Source organism: Geotrypetes seraphini, chromosome 5 (assembly GCF_902459505.1).
Source record: "Geotrypetes seraphini chromosome 5, aGeoSer1.1, whole genome shotgun sequence".
In the NCBI taxonomy this organism is placed as follows: domain Eukaryota; kingdom Metazoa; phylum Chordata; class Amphibia; order Gymnophiona; family Dermophiidae; genus Geotrypetes; species Geotrypetes seraphini.
This window is the reverse complement of record NC_047088.1, coordinates 250,686,055-250,706,899: the sequence shown is the minus strand read 5'-3', so window position 1 is coordinate 250,706,899 and position 20,845 is coordinate 250,686,055. Positions and strand designations below refer to the sequence as shown.

At 42.7% G+C, this 20,845-nt stretch overlaps 1 protein-coding gene across 5 annotated transcripts in view; it reads left to right on the top strand.

Moving 5' to 3' along the window:
• The window catches only part of SLC15A2 (solute carrier family 15 member 2), a 169,303-nt gene that overhangs the window by 81,564 nt on the left and 66,894 nt on the right, over positions 1-20,845 (top strand). For all 5 annotated transcript variants that reach the window (XM_033946704.1, XM_033946706.1, XM_033946703.1 and 2 more), the window contains 4 exons: positions 386-475; positions 789-833; positions 5,497-5,529; positions 14,454-14,542. In XM_033946704.1, coding sequence (XP_033802595.1) covers positions 386-475; positions 789-833; positions 5,497-5,529; positions 14,454-14,542 — 257 coding nt within the window. The remainder of the gene's footprint in view (positions 1-385; positions 476-788; positions 834-5,496; positions 5,530-14,453; positions 14,543-20,845) is intronic.

Sequence of the window (20,845 nt, the reverse complement as noted above, 5' to 3'; positions counted from 1 at the left end):
ATAGTTCAAAGTTTAATATGGCACTGTCATCTTGAACCTGGGACACTGGATCACTTATTCTTTTACTGTCCCTTGATACTCAATTTCTGGAAATCAATTTGGGGTAAAATTAACAGGAGGCTTCTATTCCACTGTCTTATGACATTGTTTTATTTGGGACTTTATTGAAATCTAAGAGTCCAATTGATGGACTGGCTTGAAGTTAGCTTGTAGCTATATGTATAAGAGGAGTGAAGGTATTGGACATGTTTCACCAGTGTGTATTTAAACTGGAAACTTTGTTTTGTTTTACAAAAAATGGGTGCACATTAAATTTCCAGTAACTAAGATACAGTAACATTGCCTTTACTCATCAATAGTTCATGATTTGTTTTTCTTTTAACAGAATAAGCTTATTCAAGAAGTTAAAATGGTGACAAGAGTCCTGTTTCTGTACATTCCTCTGCCAATGTTCTGGGCTCTTTTTGATCAACAGGTAACACAATGATACATTTGGTCACATTATTATTATGATAGACTTGGGAAAACCCACTGCTTATTCCTAGGGTAAGCAGCATAAAATCTGCTTTACACTTTTTGGGGTCTTGCCAGGTACTTCGATCTGGATTGGCTACTGTTGGAAACAGGATACTGGGTTTGACTGACCTTTGGTCTTTCCCAGTATGGCAACTCTCATGGACTCATGTTCAGTTGCTATGTGACCTCTGAGCGGGTGTTTCCACAAGAAGCACTTCCGGGTTGAATTGCAAACCACAGAGTCATTCACCACATTATATGTCTTTATATAGGGTTCTCGATGGACTTTACAAGCTCTCAGAATGAATGCTGACTTTGTAAGTATACACAGGTTCATTCTTTTCTGTGAGAAGATACATAGCTATAGGTGGTGCTAACTCACAGGATGCATCCTATGGAGTTTCATTTTCTACAAAAAATGGATGTCCAAAACATGGCATAAACTGGCACTTGGATGTCATACTAGTCAAAACGTCCAAGTGGCCATTTTCGAAACTTGACATTCTAGATGTCTTTCCAATCATTATGTCTCCCGTGTGTCTAAATCTTAAGGGGGGGTGTTAGAGCTTGTTTTGGGCGGGATTAGAGCAGGCTCAGCACTTGGACATTTTACAGCAATAAAACGTCCAGAGCACAATCTAGGCGTTTTGGGCTAGACTTGTTTTGTACCCAAATTAACGGATGAAAATATGGTCCCCCCATACACTCCCCCAGTGGTCATTGACCTCCTCCCACCCACCCCAAATATCTGCATGAAACAGTACATATCTTTCTCTGACAGCTGCAGATACTGTGGCCAGTCTTAGAACAGCTGCAAACAGGTCTCTGGAGTAGCCTGGTGGGTAGTTCAGCGGAATGCAGAGAAGGGGACCCAGGCCCATATGCCACCTTTATTAGTACTCTTGTGGTGGAAAGTCTGAGCCCACCAAAAACCCACTGTACTGCCATATAGGTGACACCTGCAGGCATAATGAGAGGGATAAGCATTAATGAGAAGGATAAGATTGATATGGGGGCTCGTCTGGGATCCTTTTTTTGGACCCTTGCTCTCTCTTGCCTTGGAGAATTTTGCCCTGGTAGACAGGTGGGTACAGTAGGTTTTGGGGGAGTTTTGGAAGGCCCGCCATATAATGTACGGGGATTATGGTGAGGTGTACCTGGCACCCATAATGTGAAGTTCACGGCAGTGCCCCGTAGAGTGCCCCACTGCACTGCTGGCATGTCTATGTGGCCAGTCCATTAAAAATGCTGCCCCCTCCCACATGCAAATGGCATGTTTTGGGCATTTTTAATCTGGACAGGTTTTTTTCAATAATGGCAAAAAATATTAGCCATCTAGCTGGGCCATGTTTGAAAGAAAAAAAGTCTTGTGGGTTTGAAAATGGACATTTCTCCACCTGATTTTTGAACGTTTGTCTCCACCGCCTCTACCAGGAGACTATTCCACACACCTACTACACTTTCTGTAAAAATGAATTTCCTTACAATACTCTTAACTTCGTGCTATGCCCTCTCATTCATTTCTTCATTTGAAAAAGACTCACTTCCCATACATTAACGCCACGAAGATATTATAATCTAATCAGGATTTCTTAATCACACTTCTCCAGAATAGGTTCAAGGTGATTTACAAGACACGAGGCCCACCTAGAAGTAACTAAAGAATAAAAGAGAAAATAGAAAGAATAAGATGAATCTAAAATCCTTTCCTTCCTAATGGAAAGCTGATGCTAAGATAAATTTAATTGGATCATTTACAGTAGTATCCTTTTTTTTTTTTTAAAGAAATTCCATTAAGTTTTCTCTAGGGTTGACTCCAACTGTGTCTTAGAATCCTTGGAGGCTCCAGGACAGTTCTGGAATTTTGGCATCCGTAGTCGTAGAACAGAAATGACAAGAGGGAAGCAACACCGAAGACCAGGCAACCACAGGGAAGCAATGGAGTAGGCCATGGATGGACAGAGGCAAAAAACACAACTACTTAGTTTTATTGACAAGGATCCAGTGTGGACCAGGTTTTGTCACATTGCCTGTATCAGGGGTTTATTTACATATAAAAATATATAAAGATAACATTTTAAAACAATTGTACTCAGTAATCCAACAATAAATAAATCATTTGAAACTCACGGTCAAAACAAACATATACACAAGAGGCTGCCGAAAATTTGTCAGTCCAACCAACCAACTTCCTCAATTCTGAGCATTATTTTGCCACTTTAACTGAAAAGAGTGTTATCTTATTTCATTAAGCTCCCCCCCCCCCCACTTTTTACAAAATTGTAGCGTGGTTTTTACCGCCAGCTGCGGCGGTAACAGCTGCGACGCTCATAGAATTCCCATGAGCATTTGAATTATTACCGCTGTGGTTGGCGATAAAACCGCGCTACGGTTTTGTAAAAAGGGGGTAAGTGCCAATTTGCAGAAACGAAAGTCTATGTTTTGACATTGTTTCAGATCATTGATTGAACCATATCCATGTCATTCTCTTCTTGGCTGGGCTGAGAACCTTTCAGCACTCCCTTGTTGGGTGAAGAGTTTCAGTGTCTGGTAACCAGAGCTGAGATTGTGATGTCATAATGCCTCATTCCACCAATAAGAGCCAACCTCATCAGTGATGTCACAATGACTCGAATGTCCTATACTTGGCTCACTTTTATTGCATACGAGGGGGTGCTGTAAAGTTCTCAGCCCAGCCAACTAACTTCCTAAATTCTGAAGGTTATTTTGCCACCTTAGCTGAAAAGAGTGTTATCTTATTTCGTTAAGAGCCAATTTGAAGAAAAGAAATTCTCTGTTTTAACTTTGTTTCAGATCATTGATTGAACCATATCCATGCCATTCTCTTCTTGGTTGGGCTGAGAGCTTTTCAGCACCCCCTTGTAATTCACATTTGTAAGTCCTTCCTCTCCAGTTATGTAATAACCCATTTCCTTTTTCAAACTGTTTTATTTAGGTTTATTAACATTTATCCAAAAGAAATCATGGTTCCATTCTATAAATTCTTATTTCATTTTCATTAGTCTTTGACAATCCCACGCTAAATCAGTTATTTGTCATTTTTAGTGACCCTTTTGATTATTTTGGTGCTGTTTTATTGATTGTTGTTTTAGAGCTTCTCCATAAAACTACTGCAATTACTGTAGGATGCATTTTATTGCTTATCTGAAAAATTATATGTACCGGTAATTCAATTTTATAGTCCCGTATATCCGTTATTAAGCGACATTTTGGGGTCCTTATACTAAGGTGTGCTAGCTGATTTAGTGCACGCTAATCGATTTAGTGCCTGCTAAATATTAACATGCGCTAAACACTTACGCGTCCGTAGACTATAACGGACGCATTAGCGTTTAGCGCGTGCTAAATCGGCTGGCGCACCTTAGTAAAAGAGGGGGGTTTATGACAGAAATTCATTCTCTTTTTGTGGATGCTTTTACTTATTTCTCCTATAAAATATAGGTTTTCTATAAATGTTTTAATTACTTTTCTTTTTTATTCTTCTTTTATATGTCTGGTTTTAGGTGAATGTTTTAGTTTTCATTTCTGTTTTTACATGTTTTAATTGCCTGAGTTTATTTTATGGATTTATATTCATATTTATTTATTGCTGTAGCATTGTGTTATAAATGTTTCTAAATGTTAATTGTACACATTTTCAATGTAAATAAATGCCTGTCACAGTCAAAATACTGTACCAAAACACAGTCCGTGTCAGATCCTCTTCAATAAAATTGGCTCCTCGTCCACCTTGTATTTTTGCCTATATCCATCCAGATCCTTATTTCCAGGGAGGCTGGCTGGTGATGACAGTGGTGTTTCCATGTGTTCTGGTAGGGCGGAGGGAACAGCAGGACACTAAGAGCTATTGCCATCACGTCTCTTTCATTTGAAGGGAAGCTCTGGAATGAGAGGGCATAGGATGAAGTTAAGAGGTGATAGGCTCAGGAGTAATCTAAGGAAATACTTTTTTACAGAAAAGGGTGGTGATGTGTGGAACAGTCTCCCGGTAGAAGTGGTGGAGACAGAGTCTGTGTCTGAGTTCAGGAAAGTGTGGGACAGACATGTGGAATCTCTTAGAGAAAGGAGGAGATAGTGGATGTTGCAGATGGGCAGACTGGATGGGCCATGTGGCCTTTATCTGCCATCACGTTTCTATGTTTCTATAATCATAAAGTTCTATGATCTCACAATGCAAATGTTATAAGCCTTAGCCTATAACCATAAAGCTCTATAACCTTATAATACAAGTGTTAATAGCCTTAGCTTATAACAATAATGCTCTATGACCTCACAATGCAGGTGTAAAGAGCCTTAGCCAATAGGGAGAGGAGGAGATAGTGGATCCTGCGGATGGGCAGACTGTTTGGGCCATTTGGTCTTTATCTGCCATCATGTTACTATGTTTCTATAACCATAAAGTTCTATGACATCACAATGCAGGTGTAAAAAGCCTTAGCCAATAGGGAGAGGAGGAGATAGTGGATGTTGTGGATGGGCAGACTGGGTGAGCCATTTGGCCTTTCTCTGCCATCATATTTCTATAAATTTATAGTCCACTTAGTATGCTGCCTTCATTACTGCATTATGACACACAGGGCTAATTCTATAAATGGCACCTAAATCGGCCGGCGCCTAGAAAAAAATGGCGCTGATCACTTGTCAATCACATTTAAGCACCATTCACAGAATTGCAGCTAGCGAAGCCTATGTAAAAACTTAGGCGCCTGAAATGTAGGCGAGGGTTTTAAAAGCCTACATTTCAAGCACCTACATTTTTGGGGAATCGTGCGTAGGGATTTAAAGGGCTTTGGGGCCTTTGCTGTGCGGCAACCGCTAGCGCAGCTTTGTAAAAGAAGGGGTTAAGTTGGGTGCCTTTTATAGAATCAGCCCCACAGTGTAAGGATTAGAAATTGGGGACTGTCAGAGCCATCCTAATGCTTCATGATCTCTAATGCTTAGACTTGTATTCTGTTTCAGGGAGGGTTCAGCATCAAAGCTGACCAAATGCAGGTAAAAATTTCTCCCATGTGTTTTCAGCACTGTTTATTTCCTTCTGTAACAGTTATTCCTTAAAATACTGGATGATCTTGCTGCCAAGGGTATCTATCAGTCAATGTCTTCACCACTCTTTGGCTCGCAAACTTCTCTCTTTAGATTTACTCTGCTGCCAAGTTACCCATTCCAGGAGGGGAAGACCTTTTTGGCTGTTCCTGAATTTCTGCCAACCTGGTGCATTATGGAATCTGCAGCACTGATTTCAATCATGGACTACAAATGCTACAGTGCTTTGGGATGCCAGTTGAAAACCAGGGCTGGCCAAAAAGTCTCCCTCCTGAAATGGATAACTTGGCAGCTCTGAATTTACTGCTTTTGGCCACTCCCAGGAAAGAGACTTGGGAGTTCTGATCGACAAGTCGATGAAGCTGTCCATGAAATGTGCGGCGGCGGCAAAAAGGGCGAACAGAATGCTAGGAATGATAAAGAAGGGGGATCATGAACAGATCGGAGAAGGTTATCATGCCACTGTACTGGGCCATAGTGCGCCCTCGTCTGGAGTACTGCGTCCAGCACTGGTCGCTGTACATGAAGAAGGACACGGTACTACTCGAAAGTGTCCAGAGAAGAGCAACTAAAATGGTTAAAGGGCTGAAGGAGTTGCCGAACAGTGAGAGATTAGAGAAACTGGGCCTCTTCTCCCTCGAACAGAGGAGATTGAGAGGGGACATGATTGAAACATTCAAGATACTGAAGGGAATAGACTTAGTAGATAAAGACAGGTTGTTCACCCTCTCCAAGGTAGGGAGAACGAGAGGGCACTCTCTAAAATTGAAAGGGGACAGATTCCGTACAAACGTAAGAAAGTTCTTCTTCACCCAGAGAGTGGTAGAAAACTGGAACGCCCTTCCGGAGGCTGTTTTAGGGGAAAACACGCTCCAGGGATTCAAGACAAAGTTAGACAAGTTCCTGCTGAACCGGAACGTACGCAGGTAGGGCTAGTCTCAGTTAGGGCACTGGTCTTTGACCTAAGGGCCACCACGTGAGTGGACTGCTGGGCACGATGGACCACTGGTCTGACCCAGCAGCGGCAATTCTTATGTTCTTATGTTTGTGATGTAGATTTCTTTCACCTTACTTGCTCTTTGCCTTTGGAAACATCTCCCTACAGTCCTTCAAAACTCATGAAGTTGAAAATCAAATTCTATGGTTTTTGCCTTCCACTAATCTGTCAATAATTATTGGTCCATTGTTACTATTTTGTCTATTGCTACTTGTTACGTAGGCCAAAGGCTTTGTAAGATGCCCTGGAGAAGGGTTTGTTAAATGCTGAAATAAATACAATGGATGTACCAGTGAATAAAAATAAAGTTAATAGAAAGGAAGTTTTCTTTGGCACAAAGTAAGTGTCGATGCGAGCATTGACAGCAAATCAGAATTTGAAATTATCGTCAACATACCCTGGCTTAAGAGAAGATTCATTCCTACGGTGAAATGTTTGAAACCAGTTCAGTCCTCCAAGGCTGCAAACAAGCCAGATTTTCAGTGTATCCCAACAGAAAGATGTGCTTGCCCACTACATCCATTATATGCAGATCTCTCTCATGCATATTCATTAATATTAATTATTTAGAAGCCGTAGACCAGGGGTGCCCATAAGGTCGATCGCGATCGACCAGTCAATCCCAAAGGCAACGCGAGTTGATCTCAGAGCCCATCTCGGCTCCACGATTGACTCACGTTGCCTTTGCATTCTCTCTGTTCCCCGACACCACAACAGGCCAGCAGCAACTAAAGAAATGCTGGGCAAGCCAGCCTCCCCCGACATCAGAATTGACGTCGGGGGGGGGGTGGGGGGTGGGGGGGGCTGCTGGCCTGTTGCGGCGGCAGGAAACAGGGAGAACTTGGCGGCAATGTCGGCGGTGGTTTGGGGGACTGTTTCCAGACATCGGCAGTGGCTTGGGGGCCTGTTTCCAGACGACAGCCCGGGTGGTGGCTTGGGGAGAAAAAAAGGGGAGACAGAAAGACAGGGAGGCAGAACAGGGAGACAGAAAGACAGACGGGGAGACAGAAAGGGAGGAAGAACAGGGAGACAGAAAGAATGAAAGGGGGGCATGGAGACAAAAGGAAAGAAAGAAAGGGGGCAGGGAGACAGAATGACAGCAGAAAGAAAGAAAGTAAGAAGGGGGGCAGGGAGACAGAAAAGAAAGGGGAGAAGGCAGGGAGAGAGGAAGGAAAAGGGGGAGGGAATGGAGTGTGGCAGGGGGCAGGCAGGGAGAAAGGAAGAAAAAGTTGGACTCATGGAAGGACAGCGATGTTGGTTGGGGAATGAAATGAGGTCTGGAGGAGACAAAGCATGCAAGAGGCAGAAAGGAGGGAAGAAATATTGCATGCACAGTCTCTTTAAATTTCTTCCCCAATGAGGCCATAGAGATGTAAAGCAGCATTGCTGATAAGGCTGATCCTTGTGGGACTCCTGTTTTAACTTCCACTGTTCTTGACACCACACCCTTACTTCTCACCCTTAAAGCTCTTACATTTAGATAACATGTGAACCAGTTTTGTTTCAATTTCACAAATAAAATTTCCAAATTTACAGTGTCAAATGCACCAGAGACATTTAAGGATACCATGAGATATTTGTTCCGTTTATCTATCCCTTCCCTCAAGGACTCCAATACTGATCATTAACAATTTGACAATGTGTGCATTTTGGAATCCAAATTGGAACTCATCAAGGCAATTTTTGTTTTAAGAATTTCAGCCATGAAATTAATGTAATCCGATATGTAATTCATCTGCGTCTGGCAGATCTTGCTATAAACTGCTCTGAACTGTCAATTGAATTTGAATACCAGTTTACCCTAATAAAATACTGTAGTGCAAACCCTCCCCCTGCCAAACCCAATATTCAGTCAGTGTTCCAATCAGTGTTCCAATCAGTGTCCCGTTTTTTCACACAGCTTTCTTCTCCAATGCATCAATATGATCTGTCGGCCAAACGTTCACTGTACTGCTGTATCGATCTTCAACACTCGATTCACTGGATACCATAGTAACATAGTAGATGACGGCAGATAAAGACCCGAATGGTCCATCCAGCCTGCCCAACCTTCTTCTTAGCTATTTCTGGGCAAGAACCCGGTACTGTGCTTGGGTTCCTACTGCCATTAAAACCTACTCCAGCCCATCTACACCCTCCCAGCCATTGAAGCCCTCCCCAGCCCATCCTCCACCAAATGGCCATATACAGACACAGACCATGCAAGTCTGCCCAGTACTGGCCTTAATTCAATTTTTAATATTATTTTCTGATTCTAGATCCTCTGTGTTCATCCCACACTTCTTTGAACTCAAGTCACAGTTTTACTCTCCACCACCTCTCTCGGGAGCACATTCCAGGCATCCACCACCCTCTCCGTAAAGTAGAATTTCCTAACATTGCCTTTGAATCTACCACCCCTCAACCTCAAATTATGTCCTCTGGTTTTACCATTTTCCTTTCTCTGGAAAAGATTATGTTCTACATTAATACCCTTTAAGTATTTGAACGTCTGAATCATATCTCCCCTGTCTCTCCTTTCCTCTAGGGTATACATATTCAGGGCTTTCAGTCTCTCCTCATACGTCTTCTGGCGCAAGCCTCCTATCATTTTCGTCGCCCTCCTCTGGACCGCTTCAAGTCTTCGTACGTCCTTCGCCAGATACGGTCTCCAAAACTGAACACAATACTCCAAGTGGGGCCTAACCAATGACCTATACAGGGGCATCAATGCCTTCTTCCTTCTACTGGCTATGCCTCTCTTTATACAACCCAGCATCCTTCTGGCAGCAGCCACTGCCTTGTCACACTGTTTTTTCGCCTTTAGATCTTCGGACACTATCACCCCAAGGTCCCTCTCCCCGTCTGTGCATATCAGCTTCTCTCCTCCTAGCATATACGGTTCCTTCCGATTATTAATAATAATAAGAATAATAATAATTTTATTCTTATACTAGTCTTTAAGCCCGTTACATTAACGGGTGCTAGAATACTGTTCACCCTCTATGTTGCCCCTTCCATTCACTGCCCTCTCTTCTCTTTCCATCCAGTGTCTGCCCCCTCTCTCTCTGTCCCATATGGCCTCTCTCCATCTCCTCCTTCCTTTTGCTTTGGTCTGGCATACCTTCCTCCTTCCCTCCAAGCCATTCTCTCCCCCTCTGCTCCCTTTCCTCATTTAACTACTTCATTGGGCAGCAGCAGCATTCACAATTCATTGCTGTTGCTGGCTTCAGGTCTTTCTCTCTGGCCGGTCCTGTCTTCATGAAAACAGGAATTAGGCAGGACCGGCCAGAGAGGAAGGGCTGAAGCCAGCAACAACAGCGAATTGTAAACGCTGCTGCTGCCTGAAGCACCCGAGGCAGATGCTTCTCTCCCCTCCCAGCCCAACCCCCGCTGACTCTGTGACCCTCCCAGCAAGATGATTTTAATATCAAACCTCCCTCCAGCGTTGGCAGTCGCTGCACGCTAAACAGGCTGCTTCTGCTTTCTCCTGCCTTTGAGTCTCTTTGTCGCGTCATTGATTACGTCATCAGTGATGCGGCAAAAGGAGAAAGGCCAAAGCAGCCTGTTTAACGTGCAGCGAATGCCAACGCTGGAGGGATGTTTGTACCGGTGCAGAAGCGATATGTCTCTCCCCCTCCAGTACCTGTGCAGCACTTTGCTGCGGCGCATCCTCCTATGGGGGAGGGGGGGGTTTGCACAGTGGGAGCGGGTGAGAGCGCCGATCTCCAGTTGGGTTTTGTCTTTTTTTTTGTTTTAAGTTGAAAGCCGGCGCTGCAGCTCCTCTCTCGATCCTGGTTCAGTTCGAGAGAGGAGCCGTTACCATTCACGGTGAGGAAGGCCGCCGCAGCTGTGTAATTTTTTTTTATTATTTGAAAGTCGCCGCGAGCAAGTGGTGACGTAAAACCCGCGCATGCGCAATCGTGTTTTCGCGACGGATCAGGGAACACGATTTTTTTAGTGCGCGTGCGCGTCCTACCATTTTATTATATTAGATACCGCCATACCCAGCGAGTTCTAGGCGGTTTACATAAATTAGATTAGGATCCGCATTGACATGCAGATTTACAACAATTTGTCAGAATTACAGCAAATTTGGCTGAATTTGGCAGATGAAAACGGAAGAGGGTGGAAGAAAGGGTTTTACCTAAATTAGATTAGGATCCGCATTGACCTGAACAACAATTTGTCAGATTTACAACAAATTTAGCTGAACTTGGCAGATGAAAAAAGGAAGGGGCATTACTCTGCATTTCTTTGTATTGAATTTTAGTTGCCAGGCATTAGGCCATTCCTCTAACTTTTGCAGATCCTTTTTCATATTTTCCACTCCCTCTTCGGTGTCTACTCTGTTACAAATCTTGATATCATCTGCAAAAAGGCACACTTTTCCTTCTAACCCTTCAGCAATGTCACTTACATACATATTGAACAGGATTAGCCCCAGCACCGAACCCTGAGGGACTCCACTAGTCACCTTTCCTTCCTCTGAGCGACTCCATTAACCACCAGCCTCTGAGGTCTGTCCGACAGCCAGTTTCTAACCCAGTTCACCACTTTGGGTCCTAACTTCAGCCCTTCAAGTTTGTTCAACAGCCTCCTATGAGGAACTGTATCAAAGGCTTTGCTGAAATCCAAGTAAATTACATCTAGCATATGTCCTCGATCCAGCTCTCTGGTCACCCAATCAAAAAATTCAATCAGGTTCGTTTGGCACGATTTACCTTTTGTAAAGCCATGTTGCAAAAGGTAAATCGTGCCAAACGAACCTGATTGAATTTTTTGATTGGGTGACCAGAGAGCTGGATCGAGGACATATGCTAGATGTAATTTACTTAGATTTCAGCAAAGCCTTTGATACAGTTCCTCATAGGAGGCTGTTGAACCGATCAAAAGACTTAGCTGACAATGTTCTTCATTAGATCAACTCTCAAAAAACTCTCATAATCGCGCCTGACATAGGACTGTGTTTTGCTCACTAGCGTCATCGGGATCTGTAACGAAGGAGGGCTCACATTATATTTTTAAATCTACACTTCTTCAGCAACAGACTAAGAATTCCACGTCAAACACTATCCAGGAACATTTTGGGCAGGGGTGCCCACACTTTTTGGGCTTGCGAGCTACTTTTTAAATGACCAAGTCAAAATGATCTACCAACAATAAAATAAAAAAAAAACACAAAGCACATAGAAAATGTTAATCATCATTCCTATTCCAGGGTTTTTCAAAGAGGTCAAAGCAGATGACTCTATGCACTATCATCTCAGTAACAACCATACAAAAATAGACAAAAATACCCCCTTCCCTTTTTACTAAACCACGATAGCAGTTTTTAGCGCAGGGAGCTGCGCTGAATGCCCAGCACTGCTCTCGACACTCATAGGCTCCCTGCGCTAAAAACCTCTATTGCGGTTTAGTAAAAGGGGACCTTAGTGTAAAATATAGACAGCAGATATAAATTCAGACACATTTTGATCACTAAATTTAAAATAAAATCATTTTCCCTACCTTGTCTGGTGATTTCATGAATCTCTGGTTGCACTTTCTTCTTCTGACTGTGCATACAATCTTTCTTCCCTTCTTTTAGCCTGTATGCTTCCTCTCCTCCAGACCTCATTCCTTCCCCCAACTTTTTCTTCCTCTTCCCTGCCCTTTCTTTCTCTCTGCCTCCCTTTCATTTTTTTCTGTTTCTCTTCTTTCCTTCTGTCTCCCTGCCTGCCCTTTTTCTTTCTTTCTCCCTGCCCTCCCCCCAAGCCACTGCCACTGCCATTACCATCGGGGACCAGGACCCAAACGCCACCAATAACAGGCCCCAAGCTCTCCCTGCTTCGGCCAACCAGCATTCCTCTCCCCGACGTCAATTCTGCCGTCGGGTAGAGGAAGGCTGATCAGCCCAAGATCGTGATCAACCTATTGGGGGAAATGCTGCCGGGTCCTGCCTTCGCGGAAACAGAAAGTAGGCAGGACCCGGTAGGAAGAAGAACAAATGCTTCACTAACCTGTCTCCCGCATTAGCCCGTAGCGAACGCTTGCTTCAGGGCTCTCAACATGTGCGTGCCGGCTTCCATTCTCACCCCCCCCCCGGACATAACTTCCGGTTTCGGAGGGAAGAGAAGAGAAGCCGGCACGCACACATTAGAGCCCGGAGCATAAGTTGCTACGGGCTGAAATCTCCAAGCCGGTTTTTTGGGTTTTTTTTAAATGTTCAGCAGCGGCAGATGACAGCTGGGCGGACCGCCCAGCTAAAAGGCCCTAGGGAGAACACTGGAGAGGAAGGCTGATCGGCCCATAGATCAGGACGGCAACACGAGTCTATCACAGAGCCCGGGATGGGCTCCGCGATCGACTCGCGTTGCCTTCCTGAGCTACTGGTCGATCGCGATCGACGCGTTGGGCACCCCTGATTTAGGGTAAACTGGTATTTAAAATTATGTTGTTAACTGACGATTACTGAAAATGTATGTTGAAAATTAGTAATAAATTAATGATTATATGAGTAAATGTAGTAAAGCCTCCGTGGAGATGGGATACTGGACTAGATGGACCATTGGTATGACCCAGTAAGGCCATTATGTTTTTACAAAATAAGCAGGTGTATAATATGTAAAGGCAAGATTTCCCCAACCCATGAAAAATATCTCTGAGGCCCAAGTGAACCCCCAAATTGCTCTTTTAAAGCTGAGAACCAGGAGCAATGCACACTCTCTCTTGCCTCTGTGCTGCCATCTTGGAACATCTTAGCATCACATGTTGTCAGTCTGCCAAGTAACACAATAAACCAAGGATGTTTGTGGGTCTTCACTAGTGGGAACTGCAAGTCTTGCACAAGACCTCAAATGTAGACCTATGTGTGTATGAGTCTAATGCATTTGGTCCCTGAAAACTTGGCTCTTCTCTAACATGTAATTCTAATTTCCCCCTTACTCTTCCTTTCTATATATAAGCTCATGTAAACCCTTTCCTTTCTCTTCCTATATTTAAGTTCTTGTAAACCGTGCCGAGCTCCTCTTCCGTGGAGATGATACGATATATAAACTTAAGGATTAGATTAGATTAGATTGTACATATTCTGTACCAACCAAATTGCATGCTGTTTGGTTACTATATCAGGAAGCTACGTTTTGCATTAGGCTTGAGTTAGGACACTGTGCACTAAGGTTTAGCACATGGCTATAATGTAAGCTTACGGATTGACCCTCAGTATATTCCAATTTATCTCATGCTTATTCATTGACACCAAGTGGCTGAGGAGTCACTGGGTCAGGTCACTGTATCTCCATATGCTTGTTTGCCCAGCATTTATTGAATATGATAGAAAATGTTTTTCTATTGAGGCTTTTATTTAGCGCTAGCTGATAACTTGACGTTGCCTGGATATTTATTTATCCCAACCTTCCGGTATCGATAGACTTGTATTCAGTGATTATGCCACCACAGCTGCACTTCCTTATATACTGTTAACTGACTGTGTGACATCATTCCCCAAGCTTCACACAATTGGTCAAAGCAGCTCCATTTATATATATAAAATCAGATATATCTGTGTGTGTGACCCCCTTCCCACCCCCACAGTATTTTTTCCCAGATAATAAGTGATATGTATACCAAGTTTGGTTGAAATCTCTCCATGCATTTCAGAGTTATACTGGAACATGCATACATACATACATACATACACACACACAGATACATCTGATTATTTATATATATATATATATATATATATATATATATATATATATATATATATATATATGTATGTCCTGGGACAGCAGCCTTAAAAATAAATACATATGCTTTTTAAAGACCTTCTTACAATGGAACTTGGGGATTTATGGCTAGAGGACACTTTTAAAAAATGTATACGTAAGGAGAATTTTTCTTTGGTTTGCAGACATTAAATCCTTTTCTGATCCTGCTATTCATTCCAGTTTTTGATCTTGGTATCTACCCACTGGTAAAACTGTGCAAATTTAATTTCAAGTAAGTGCATTTCTAAGCCATATGCCTAAGTTTCATATATTGCTAAATTATATATTACTTGCTTAGAAAATGGTTTGGAAACTTTCCTCCTGAGTACTCATGGGTTTCATATGTGCACAGGCAAAATAATTTCAATTTGCTTTTGTAGTTTTCAGAAAATTTCTTAATTTATGGATGTATTTTTTGGGTTCATGTTACACATTTGGCTTATTACAAATTTGTTAACATGCATTAAGCTTTTTAATGCACGTAAAACAACAAAAACACCCTCATAAAATTAACATTTCATGATATTTAAAATATGCGCAGTTCACACCAATTCTTAAGTTCTTCAATTGTCTCAATTGGCAGCAGTGTGCAATGTTCAAAATTCATACTCGATATCCAGTTATTATCATTGTGCTTGATCCTGGAAATCACTTTCCGTTTCACCACAGTCAGCGGCAGTTTCAGCCTGCCACAAAACTATGTTTCACCCAGAAGCGTCTTCAGGTGCTATAACTGAACAGGTCTCCCAAAATACTCTGTGAAACCTCTTAACTCATCATAATGCAACAGCACAGCGGAGCATGTCACTGGGCCACCTTAGTCATCCCTTTTCCTCACCCGGTAGTTCCGTGATTGTGAGTATTTTAATGAGTATGCACGAGGCATGCAAATTTGCCTCATGCATATTCATTAGGGATATCTTGAAAGCCCGGCTAAATGGGGGTCCCCCAGAACAGGTTTAAGAATCACTGTTATAGAATACCATGTAGCAAGATGTGCTTACAAATTCAAATTGGTTCTAATTAGAGCCAATTACCATTCAATTATTGACACTAATTGGCTCATTAGCCAACTTAGATGGACAAACATCTTGGATCAGCAGCCAACTTTGGGCGCAATATATAAAATTTGGGAGTAAATGGATACTAGCACTGAATATGTAGATTTCATTCAGCAGTAAAAGCAGTGGTTAGAATACCACCAACCAGTGGCGTACCTAGCATATATGACACCCCGGGCCCATCAATTTTTGCCCCCCCCCATCTGTATGAAATCATGAATCTACACGTCACACATGAGTACCTAGGAAAACGCAGCATCTTACATAGTGCAGTGAGCGGTACAACATCAATACACCCATTGTAAAACTAAACAAGCCAGACTAGTACAGATCAACCCTGCACAGTCAATCTTAACAGAAAATCATGTCTTTCGAACACATAGAAGGCAGAAAACACCTTCGCTTGGTATGGAATATGTAATCACAAACTAATCCCTCCCCCTTTTACAAAACAGTAGTGTGGTTTTTAGCCACGGTGGTAACAGCTTAGACTCTCATAGAATTCTGAGCATCAGAGCTGCTACCACCACGGCTGGCGCTGAAAAACGCTCCACAGTTTTGTAAAAGGGGGGGATAAAATAGAAATACATAGGCAAAGGTTAAATTGAACCACAATAAGCTGGACTCTGCATACAATGCAACGCCACAGAAACAGTGATGCATCTCCCCTAAAACAAAAAAAATAAATAAATATAATTTTTTTTTCTACCTTGACTTCTCTGGTTTCTGCTTTCCTCATCTTCTTGTCACTCTCTTCCTTCCATCCACTGTCTACCCTCTCTCTGCCCCTTCTATAGGGCATCTTCTTTACTTTTATTCCACTTCAAGAAACTTTATGCCTCTCCCTTCCATCTCTCCCTTCACTCTCATTAGTCTGGCATCCATCTCCTTCCCTCACCCCCCATGGCCTGGCATCCATCCCTCCCCCTCCATGGTCTGGTATATCCTTTCCTTTCCCTTCTTCCCATGGTCTTGGCATCTCTGGTTCCTCTCCCTTGTCTTCCTTATCCCTTCTTCTCTCTGTCTTCCCAATTGGGTGCTACAGCAGCAGCATTTCTTTCTCCCCCCCTTCCCTTCCCTGTGCAGCAGCAGCAGCATTTCTCCCCATCACTTCCCTGTGCAGCAGCAGCATTTCTTTCCCCCCCCCCTTCCCTTTGCAGCAGCAACATTTTTTTTCCCTGCCCTGTGCAGCAACAGCGTTTCTGGCCGGTTCCTTGCTGCAGCCGGTTTTCCATTGAAAGCTGCGGGCGTCGGCACCTTGCACGATCCGCGGCTACATTGGAAGCCTTCTCTCCGATGTCGTGACATTAGAGGGAACGCTTCCGACGGCTGCGTCTTTGAGCGGAAAAACTGCTGCAGGGAAGCCGGCCAGAAACTAAATACCCGCCGGAGGGAGTACAAGCTGGGCCACAGACACCCCTGAAGTTTACTGCCATTGCAAGTTTCAAGTTTATTAGCATTTTATGAATCGCCTATCGTAATATCTAGGCGATGTACATTCTAAAAGCCACAGATGGTGGTTTCACATATAATTTTAACAAATTAGACTTATTACAGACAATACAAAACATAATCAAAAATTTTAAGAAACAGTCAATGCAATACATGTAAGGTCAAAAAATAACATGTCTGGGTAGGAAAGGAGGCAAAAGTTACATCATTTTTATCTATTGAAATTTACATGAATAGGAAAACACAATATGGGGTAAGGGGAAAAAAAAAAAAGTGCAATGTTTGTAATAAAATGTATAAAAGTTATGTGTGTTATATCGTGTGTTCAAATGCATCTTGAAATAAAAAAGTTTTTAAAAATCTTTTAAATGTTTGTAAGTCTTTTTCTATTCTTATGTAATTTGGTAGTGAGTTCCACAACGTGGGTGCCATAACTGAAAAAATGTCGTTTCTTCTTATACCAATAATTTTCAAGGAGGGGATAGATAATAAGTTCGAAGCCGATGATCGTAAGGAACGTACGGAATTGTATGGAATGATCATTTTAGAAATAAATTGCGGTTCATTGAAAGTCAGAGTTTTATGTACTAACAGTATAATTTTAAATGTAATACGGTGGGAAATGGGTAGCCAATGTGATTTAATCAATAATGGAGTGACGTGATCATATTTTTTAGCTTTGTGAATTAATTTTATTGCAGTGTTTTGAATTATCTGAAGTCGTCTTTTTTCTTTCTGAGTTATGTTAATGAAAAGGGAATTACAATAATCTATTTTAGATATGATAAGAGAATGAATCAGAATATTGATGGATTTGGAGTCAAGAAAGGTGGAAATTGATCGAATAAGGCGTAGTCTATAGAAGCATGATTTAACTATTTCGCTTATATGATTGTGAAAAGATAGGTCTGCGTCAATTATTACTCCGAGAATTTTCAGTTTAAATACAGATTCTATAGGGATGTTGTTTAGAATAAATGGAGATGTTGGTATTAGATTTGCTTTCCAGGTGAAAAGCATAGTCTTAGATTTCTGTATATTTAGTGCCAGTTTGTTACAATTTAACCAGTTTTTTATTATTTCTAGTTTTTTGTTAATGGCTTGTATTTCTTCATCTTTTTCTGGGTCAATGGGATGTATGAGTTGTATATCGTCTGCATAGGAGAAAGTTGTAAAGCCAAGTGATTGAGAAATAGTAAGAAGAGGTGATAAGAAAATGTTAAATAGGAGAGGAGACAATATTGATCCTTGCGGTACCCCGTAGGTAGAGGAGTAATCTGATGAAAAAACATCATTAAATTTAACTCGGGAAGTACGGTCAGATAAAAATGAAGTTAGCCATTGTAAAACTTGACCGCCTATGCCTAGTGATTGCATCCGATTTAATAAAAGTTAAGGAAAGCAGCAGCAGCAGAATAGGGAGGGTGGCCAGCTGCGCACCCCCTTGGTACGCCACTGCCACAAACTGCCCCGGCTGAAGGTTGACCTGTAGATTTATTAAGCCATAGTTATGAACCAAGGCATTGAAACCCATATTCTGTAGATGGCAGCTAAACTTAGGTGCTGGTAAATGCCCTTCCAGCGCCTAAATTAAGTGTAAAATGCCATTTCAAAAAAAAAAAAAATTCAAGGTTCCTATAAAAATGGCACTTGCCTCATGCCTTCAGAGGCGCTTTGCAGTGGCTAGGGCTCCTTTTACGAAGGTGCACTAGGGCTTTAACGCACGGAATAGCGCGTGTTACATTGCTGCACGTGCTAGCCGCTGCCACCTCCTTTTAAGCAGGTGGTAATAATTTTGCTAGCGTGCACTATATAGCGCGCAGTAATTTTGTGCATGCGCTAAAACCACTAGCGCACCTTGGTAAAAGGAGCCCCTAGTGTCACTGTAGCTATGGCTAATACCAGATGTTGCATTAAGCGTCATGAAGTGCCTCCGTAGGTCCGATTCACATGAAAGGTAGGCACCAGAAATGTAGGCCTTGAAAACCCTGGCACTGTCACGTGATTGACACGCAATCGGTGGCCCCTTTTAAGGCGGTCGCCACCGACGGCGCCATTTATAAAATCTGGGCCTTGTTCTATAAAAGATGGGTTCATAGTCTTAAGACAAACGAGCGCCGACAATTCAGCGCGCCGCAGGAAAACCTTCTTTTAAAGGGCTCTGACGGGGGTGTTGGTGGGGAACCCCCCCACTTTACTTAATAGGGATCGCGCTGGCGTTGGGGGGGTTGGGGGTTGTAACCCCACATTATACTAGAAACTTAACTTTTCCCTGTTTTTAGGGAAAAAGTTAAGTTTTCAGTATAATGTGGGGGGTTACACCCCCCCACCCCCCCAACACAGCAGCGCGATCCCTATTAAGTAAAATGGGGGGTTCCCCCCCACACCCTCCATCGAATCCCTTTAAAAAAAGGTTTTCCTGCAGCGCGCTGAATTGTTGGCGCTCATTTGTCGCCGCGTTGTTGTCTCACGCGCTTTTGTCCCGTCACCAAAAGATGCCTACAGTTAAGTGCCTGGATCGACGTGCCTAGCTGATCTAATTGCCTAACTTAATTTTTTTTTCCATTGGTTCAATCGGCACTATTAATTGAACATCAGCATTAAAAACCAATGGAAAAAAAATTAATTTTCAGATAGGTGTCGAACTTAGTAAGAGCAGTGTAAGGTATGTACACCAGAAAATTAGGCGGGATTGTGGGGGCAGCGTTTGGACTTTGAGTTAGGCACTGGTATTTTAGGCCAAGAAAATCCTGGCCTAATGCGCTAGCCCCTGTTACAGATGCCTACCAGCGCCTAACTCGAGTTAGGTGCCTCGAGACTCGATTCTGTACACAGCGCCTGACTTTGAATGACACGTGACAGGCGCCATTTTCCTAGGCGCCTTCCGATTTAGGCACTGTTTATAAAATCAGGCTCCAAATGAGTCCAAGTGTATTTATTTCTAAAATTTCTAGACTGCCTATACCAGGGGTAGGCAATACTGGTCCTCGAGAGCCGGAGCCAGGTCAGGTTTTCAGGATCTCCACCATGAATAGGTTTGAGATGGACTTGCATGCACTGTCTCCTTGAGATGCAAATCTATCTCATGCATGTTTATTGTGGATATCCTGAAAACCTGACCTGGCTCCGGTTCTCAAGGACCGGAATTGCCTATCCCTGGCCTATACCTAAGTGGTTAACAGTAAAACATTCACAATAGTTCAAGACAGCATACACGGATAACACCATCAATTACAGTACGATCATTACCCCCCCTTAAGGTAACCAAAGGAATCTACAAGTTATTAATCTTCGCTAAGTTATATCGTGATAAACGCAGTTCAAGCTACCTTAACTGGCTGTATAACAAGAATTCAGGAAAAAGCCTCAACGTATACCCCCCTCTTCTACGAAGCTGTGCTAGCAGTTTTTTAGCGCAGAGAGCCACGCTGAATGGTCCGCGCTGTTCCCGACGCTCATTGAGTTCCTATGAGCGTCGGGAGTAGCACAGCTCTCTGCGCTGCAAACTGCTAGAAGGGGATAGTTCGGGCTTTAACATTTTCCTGAACTTTAGGCGGTCAGAACAGGTCCTCAGGATGCCAGGGAGGTTAATTCCACAGTTTTATTCCTGCTGCTCTAGATTTAACATACCGGACAGTATTCTCCTTCATAGAGGTCAGTCTCATAGTACCTTCTGACCACAAAGTTTGAAAATTCACTGGCACAAATCCATACAGACTCTGATGTATTACTGATAACATCTTAAAGCAAACCCTTTGAGCCACTGGAAGCCAGTGATGTGTTCTCTGCGTGAGATACCACAGAGGGCAATATTCAAATAGCAGCTAAGTTGGCAAGATGGCTGGCTGAGTTATAGCAGATTTTCGAAGGCTAATTTTCAGCTACTACCTGGCCAGCTGAAAGTCAGTTCAAAACTAATCAGCTAAGCTTAAGCTGGTTAGATGTAAGCAAAATTCAAAGAATAGGCAAAAAAATGAGGAGAGGAGGACACCTCTGCTCATATATTAAAGAAAGAGGAGGAA